Source organism: Humulus lupulus, chromosome 4 (assembly GCF_963169125.1).
Source record: "Humulus lupulus chromosome 4, drHumLupu1.1, whole genome shotgun sequence".
Taxonomy (NCBI): domain Eukaryota; kingdom Viridiplantae; phylum Streptophyta; class Magnoliopsida; order Rosales; family Cannabaceae; genus Humulus; species Humulus lupulus.
In genome coordinates, this window is record NC_084796.1 from 107,408,797 (window position 1) to 107,417,256 (window position 8,460).

At 30.5% G+C, this 8,460-nt stretch overlaps 1 protein-coding gene across 1 annotated transcript; it reads left to right on the forward strand.

Moving 5' to 3' along the window:
* The first annotated feature begins 4,286 nt into the window (after positions 1 to 4,286).
* On the forward strand, positions 4,287 to 8,076 carry LOC133830703 (uncharacterized). Its single transcript, XM_062260742.1, has 3 exons — positions 4,287 to 4,651; positions 6,897 to 7,691; positions 7,799 to 8,076. Exons 1-3 carry the CDS (start codon positions 4,642 to 4,644, stop codon positions 7,831 to 7,833), a joined length of 840 nt encoding a protein of 279 aa, XP_062116726.1. The 5' UTR covers positions 4,287 to 4,641; the 3' UTR covers positions 7,834 to 8,076.
* The last annotated feature ends 384 nt before the right edge of the window (positions 8,077 to 8,460 follow it).

An 8,460-nucleotide genomic window follows, 5' to 3' on the forward strand; every position in this document is an offset into this window, starting at 1 on the left:
TTGTAGGGTAAGCCAGTATTCTCAAAGATTGATCTTCTATATGGTTATCACTAGCTGAGGATCAAAGATGAGGATATCCCTAAGATAGCCTTTCGCACGAGGTATGGGCATTATGAGTTTTTGGTCATGTCTTTTGGATTGAAAAATGCCTCGACAACATTCATGGATCTGATGAACAAGGTGTTCAATGAATACTTGGACAAGTTTGTGATTGTCTTCATCGATGATATACTGATATACTCTCAGTTAGAGACAGAGCACGAGCAACACCTCTGATTGGTACTACAGAGATTGATGGAGCATTGAATCTCCAAGATGTGTAAGTATAGGATATGTCGTAGGGTAAGCTTTTAACGAACAAGTTAAAATATTCAAACAATATAATTAATAGAAATACTATCACTTAGAATTAAGATTGAATTGACCTATGGTCAACGTTGTGACACTGATTAGAATTGATGATAACGATACTTATTTATCTATCAATAATCAATGTCGTTCCTAGTCTGATGTAACTAGATACATCCGATCTTATCTACTTGGTCAATATCTTAGACAAGACACCACACCACTCTGTAAGAAGATCATATCATAGATTATTAATGAGTGAAATCATGTGCACTGATTTAATATCAGGACTAATACTTTTGAACATATAATTACAATTATTTTCTACTGTGTCCTAATCACTATAATTGTAGTTACACATGTTCCAGATTTTACAAACAATTGTATTAAATAAATAATCATGTAACACATAAGTAATGCAATTGATAAACAAAATGATTTATATTCTTTATTTATAATAAAATGTGTTACTTAGAAAATAAAGTTTTACAAGGGAATAAAACCCAACAATATGTGTTTGAATTTTATTCAATTTGTATTGATATATTAAGACCAATGTATTGATTGGGAATGGATGTTATTTAACAGTTCTTTGATGAATGGAACTATCATATAACTTCACACATATTAAACAGCTATTACAACAATATATAAGACCAATTCAATCCCTGCTAGAACTAACACATTCTCACAAGTCATTTGTCCCATTATGCAACTAAAGAGAAACTAGAGTGTGGATGTACGAGAAGATTGTAATGGATTCAAGTATTGCGAAACCTGGTTAGTATTTCTATAGATACTTTTGATCTGTAATCTGTCATAGTTCAATATATATATATATAATAAAGCATGTATTATAATTAAGTTAATATATTTCATAAGTAAATATTTTATTACAATTGGTATCAAGAGAGCCACTACATACACATATGTATATATCTTTATATTTAAAAAGTGTGTATCTAATAAAATTTTCTTAGTTTAACAAATTTTATTATTTTTCCGTTAAAGTTAATGGTTACAACTAACACCGTTAAATTAATTAATTATGTTGTAACCAAATATCATTATAACATTATTGCTAAATACTTAAATTAAATTCTTTCTTTCATTGTTTATATTATGTATATTTATGTGTATTTTTTTTTATTGGATTTAAAATGCTTGAGATACCCTTCAAAAAAATTATCTTGATATAAATAATTAAAATATAATTAACTCAAAATTTTAAGATTATAATTTTATATTTATTTAATTAAAATTCATAGGAACCTTTTAATATAGTACAACGTATTTAATTTTAAATTAAAATATACCATATGCCAGATGTATTATAATATAAAAAAGTATCAAAATTTAGGCAAATAAAATTTAAACAAATAGAAGTAAATTATAGCATGTGCTTTACCTCTAGTATTTATATATATATAGGACAATTATTCTATAGGAGTTTCACTTTAAGTCCTACCAGTAGGGCTCTCAGTGTTTTTAACCCGTGAATAGTTTTCGACGCGATTTCTTTTTATGACCGTGTATATTGTAGCTATTTAGAGCATCATGCAAATTTTTAGAAAATTCTGAATAGTTTACAGTACCGAAAACTAGGTTCAAACATGTTGTTGCACGCTTGACTATTTTTTTTTTATGCGTGTGGAAAACAACATGTTTGAACCTAATTTTCGGTATTGTAAATTATTCGAAATTTTCTGAAAATTTGCAGGATGCTCTAAATAACTACAATATACACGGTCATAAAAAAAAGTCGCGCCGAAAACTGTTCACGGGTCAAGAAACACTGAAAGCCCTACCAGTAGGGCTCAAAGTGAAGCCCCTATAGAATTCTCCTATAGGAACTTCACTTTAAGCCCTACCGGCGAGGCTCTCAGTGTTCTCAACCTGTGAACAATTTTTGGCGCGATTTTTTTTTCATGACTGTGTATATTCTAGCTACTTAGGGCATCCTACAAATTTTAAAAAAATTACGAATAGTTTACAATACCGAAAACTAGGTTCAAACATGTTGTTGCACGCGTGACTAATTTTTTTTATGCGCGTGGAAAGCAACATGTTTGAACCTAGTTTTCGGTACTGTAAACTATTCGGAATTTTCTGAAAATTTGCAGGATGCTATAAATAGCTACAATATACATGGTCATAAAAAAAGCCGCACCGAAAACTGTTCAGGGGTCGAGAAACAGTAAGAGCCCTACCGGTAGGATTTAAATTGAAGTCCTATAGGAGAATTGTCATATATATATATTTATATATTTGCAAATTAATTTATTCGTAGTCTACGTAAATTTGAGATTCATCTTCATTACATAATAATTATCTTATATATATTTTATTGAATGCATAATGCTGGCAAAGTAGCCATGCTTATATTATTGAATATTGAAGTATGTTTTAAATTAATTATATAATTTCGTCTGCATTTATAACACATATAGTCAATGCTAATAAATTAGTCAAAATATATGTATGGATCATATATGCACATATAAAGAAATCTGAAGCAAATTGAAAACTTAGAATGGAATTTAACTTCTGAAGTGGTTAATTTTTTGAACTAAATTTTCTACTTAATCTACAAATATGAAATAACTTATCCATGCAGTTCATTAAAAGAAATGAGTATCACAAATAATACAAAATTTTTAAAATGATTTGTATTGTTCATTTATACATCTAGCTTTCACACACACACATATATGATTTTCTGGTATTAGTTAAACAAGATATATATTACATAAGTATTTACGTATAAAACACTAACCAAGATGAAGTTCAATTGACAAGAGAGCATAAGGAAGTATATAATGAAGAGAATTGAAATTGCAGAAAAGCTAAAGGGTCTCAAGATGAACATTGATGAACCATTTCTATTACACATCCTGCTTAATTATTTCTCTGATCACTGCAGTCACTTGAAAGAGCAAAAATAAAGCTTTAATGAATTAATATCCATTTGTGTGTAGGAGGATGATGAAGTGATCAAAGAGGAAAGACTGCAAGCATTAATTTTGTTTCAATGCCAAAAAAACAAGAAGCATTCTGGTAACAAGAACACTAATTCTAGTGCTTTAAGTTTTGGTGTCAAGTCTCATCTAAAGAAGAATAAGTCCCACAAAACTAATGGATCAATGAAGTGTTTCTTTTGCAAGAAAATTGGTCACTTCAAGAAATATTGTGAAGGTTTCATTGCTTGGTTAAACAAGAAAGGTATTTTTTGTCAAAATTATTTTTTGCACTAGAATTTCATGCACCAGTTTATAAAAATTCATGGTGGTTTGATATCAAAGAGGAAAGACTGCAAGCATTAATTTTGTTTCAATGCCAAAAAAACAAGAAGCATTCTGGTAACAAGAACACTAATTCTAGTGCTTTAAGTTTTGGTGTCAAGTCTCATCTAAAAAAGAATAAGCCCCACAAAACTAATGGATCAATGAAGTGTTTCTTTTGCAAGAAAATTGGTCACTTCAAGATTGTGAAGGTTTCAATGCTTGGTTAAACAAGAAAGGTATTTTTGTCAAAATTATTTTTTGCACTAGAATTTCATGCACCAGTTTATAAAAATTCATGGTGGTTTGATACTGGCTTACCTATACATATTGTTAATTCTATACAGGGATTATCAAGCAGAACAATCCCAAACAAGAATGAAAAAAAATTCTGTGCTGAAAATGGCCAAAGAGTGACCGTTCAAGCTGTAGGATCTACCAAACTAGTCTTTAATAATATTTATGCATCAGAACTTAATAATGTGTATTGTATTCTCTCAAAAAAGAGAAACCTAATATTTGTCGTTTCTCATTTTGTAATGGATTATGCTTATACCTTTAGCTTTTCATGTAATAATAAGTTTATGTATTTCTATGATAATTCATCATGTTTTGGGAATGCTAATTTGATTGATGTTACTGGCATGTTAATGTTAGAATATTATTTATTTGGTATATAAAATCAACTAATTGATTTAATATATTAAAGTCAATATTTAATTTATTGACAAAATATTCTAATTAATGGTCAACATTGTTTGTTACCTGATTTGTTGTTACCCGATTTTTCATATCCCAACTGATTGAGGAAATATCTCAATCTGTGGCAGAGACTCTGATGGTAGGTCTCACTCTATAAATATAGAGTACCGGTCCCCAAGCTCGCTACTCATTCTGACTTTCAGTAACTCCATCTAAAAGAGTTAGTGAGAGCTTGGAAGCCCGTGTACTCGTTCTAATTTCTGTTCTTTTCTTTTGTAGATCTAAAGCTAGATCGAGGTTATCAATAGCAATGGCTGGAGGTATACAATATTCGATTCTTTTTTGCATATGTTCATTCATATATTAATTCCGCCTACATGTATATAGAATTGTTCATATGTCTACTTTCATATTAATTCTAACATTTGGTATCAGTCGCCAGTCTACATCTCTGCCTTGCTAATTTTATCTGCATATATACACATATATTTTTTTTCATGATTTATAGATGTGCCTATGTCTTCATCTATTCACATATATTATATATTCGTGTATATAGTTTCATATATTGTTGAAAATTGGAATTGTTAATTCAAATTTGTTTCTCAATTTAGTTGCATTAGAAATCTTTGGTAAGTGTTTCTAATAATTTGTTATTTGAGAAACTAGTTTAAAAACAAAACAATGACCATATACATACACGTTCATGGCCTTAAGTTGAAATTTTTTATTTATTTATTTATTTTTAATTCAAATATGTATTTTCGATCTATTTGAGTATTAGGACATCTTAAGATTATTATTTTTTTTTAATGTTTTGATGTATCAAAAACATGTTTTGAAACTCAAAACAACTTTTGAAACCTTAAGAACCCGGTTATAGTCAAACTTTTTCTTTGATATTAATGCTTGATTTTAAGTTGTTTTTTATGAAAAATAAGGCTATGAATCTTCATATCTATGTATTTACATGAATTCTGGGCTTTAAAATCTTGAAAATCGACGTCAAAATGGGGTTTTATAGTCGGGTTTGGAGATCGGGTCGCGTGACCCGCTTTCAGAAAAACGGGTCAAAAAGACCCGGGTGGCTGAAGAAGACGACATGAACGACATGTCGTTTCTTGATTTTATGAAGAAAACGACTTGTCGTTTTGACAAGCCTTCCGGCACACTAAAGGGGAAAATGACATGTCGTTTCCCACCTACAGCACCACAAACGACCCGTCGTTTGACGGGTTATTTGACGATTCTAAGGGGAAAACGACATGTCGTTTTCCCCATGGCAGATTTTTTTTTTTTTTTTTTTTTTTAAAATGAAGAAAATTAATTTTTTGATTTATTTTGGAATTTTGTTATTTTATTCATTTTAATGCTTATTTGGACAATAAATTTTATTTTGCCAATTTAATTAAAACATATAATTTTGGTAAATTATATATTTGGAAATTAATTAAAATGTGCAATTACTTGATTTTGGTGTATGGTATATTTCTTTTATTAATGAAATATTAAATAATTGTGCTATTTTAAGAATGTAATTAATTTTTACAATTAAGTTTGTGCAATTGTTTTATTAATTCACCGGATTAATAAATGATTTTATTGTTTTATTTAGCATGAATTTCTCTGCCATTAAGTATATATATATATATGGAATTATTGTATTTTCGTACATATAATTAATTATACTAATTTGTATGATTATTTTGTTCTTATTCATGCAAAATTTATTTTTAGTATAATTATCTTTAATTTTATATGTATGCCTTTATAATTTTAAATACATTATGTATATATTCCATTATTGTGCTAGATATATTTAGATTATATTCAAAACATTAAGATAGGTTGAATAATATTTAGCACATTAATCTCCATAATTTATTCATAAAATATTCATAAAACATTTAGGGTGAATAAAATTATGAATAATTCATAAACAATTTTGTGGTTGACATAAGAACGCATGAAACTGAGACAAATGCTCAATCTAGAACGGTTTTTAATGATCTTCGGACGACCACACTAGGAGCACTACTCTCTGTGCTTGCCTATTATGTTATAACGAAATTGTTCTTAGGTCTTCCTAGAGCCTAAAACATAATGTCTAGTGAACCATATAATTTTACATAATTAGGGAGTAGCCACAGCATCTTTAATTATATAAAATTATATATTTGAAAGGATCACATAATGGACAAAATTGTGATTGATTATATAAATATAACAATTTTACCCCACAGGGATTTTATTATATTTATATAATTAATTAGGATAATATATTAAATTAATTTTCTTAATTTACCCACAGGAGTTATGATAATTAATTTAATAGTTTTATCATAAAGTTTAATAAAGATAGAAGTTTCAAACCTTACTTTATCCCAAATAATTCGTTTGAATAATCTATCATCCTTTACATCCAATTTTATTAAATTAAAAATTTAGCCCACAGGCAACTTTTGTTTAATAAAATTTCAATCTTCAGCATGTTATACATTGGTAAAACATGACTTCATTAAGCCTCAATCTTCTAAATCTAAGTTTGTAATCCTATTCATGCAGCTTCTTCATCATCCTCTAGTTTTGCTGAAATCCTTACCGAAATTCCTGAGCTTAGGGGTGATAATTTCAAAATCTGGAAGGAACGAGTTCTTCTTCATTTAGGCTGCGCCGACATGGACTACGCAATAAGGAAGGACGAACCTGCTGCAATCACTGCGACTAGCATTGCTGCTCAGATCGCACTATATGAGAAATGGGAGCGGTCCAATCGCCTCAGCATCATGTTCATCATGTCCAAGATCCCTCTGGGAATGCGTGGATCGGTGGAGCAACCTGAGAAAGTCAAAGACTTGATCAAACTGATCGATGAGCAGTTCGACACTTCGGACAAACCACTTTACAACAACCTCATCCACCAGTTCTCATCCACAAAACTCACCGGTGTCAAAGGAGTTAGAGAACATATTTCAAAGATGAGGGACATTTCTGCTCAACTGAAGAAACTCGATGTAGTCATTCCTGAAACCTTCCTGGTCCACTACATCCTTAACCATCTTCCACCTCAATATGGGCCTTTCAAAATTTCCTACAACACACATAAGGACAAATGGACTATCAATGAACTGATAACCATGTGTGCTCAAGAAGAAGCAAGGCTCCTGCAGGAACAAGGTGAAAGTGCTCACATGGCCACCCAAGGCAAGAAACGCAAACCATCCAAGAAGGACAAGGGGAAAAATAAAGTGCCTCCCCAAGGCGATATAAAGAAGGATTCCATCAAATGTTTTTTCTGCAAAAAGAAGGGACATGCGAAAAAGGAATGCGCCAAGTTCAAGAAATGGATGGACGACAAAGGTAATCAAATTTCATTCGTATGTTATGAATCTAATATGGATAATGTTAATATTAACACATGGTGGATTGATTCTGGATCGACAATTCACATTTCAAATTCCTTGCAGGGTTTACAAAACCTAAGGAAGCCAGTGGGAAGTGAGCAAAGCATCTTATCTGGAAACAAGATGGGCTCACATGTGGAGGCTATAGGAACGTGCCATTTAGTTTTAAGTAGCGGTTTTGTTTTAAAGTTAGAAAAGACATTTTATGTACCAAGTTTCTCTAGAAACTTGATTTCCGTTTCAAGACTTGTACCTTTTGGTTTTTCCTTTACATTTTCAGACAAATCTTTTAATTTATATAATAAATCTGAATGTGTTGGAAATGGTATTTTGTCTGATGGTCTTTACTGCCTTAATTTACAAAACAATATCGCTTATAATACTATGCACGTTCACGCTGGCAATAAAAGATGTGTTATGAATGAGAATTCCTCTACATTATGGCACCGGAGATTGGGACATATCTCTATTGATAGAATTAGAAGGTTAGTAAATGATGGGGTACTCAATACCTTAGATTTTACTGATTTTGATACTTGTGTGGATTGCATTAAGGGAAAGCATACCTCCAAGTCTAAGAAAAGTGGTGTCCATAGGAGTTCTGACCTATTAGAAATCATACATACTGATATATGTAGTCCAGACATGGACTCATATGGTCAGAAATACTTCATCTCTTTCATAGATGATTACTCACGCTACATGTATATCTATTTACTTCATAA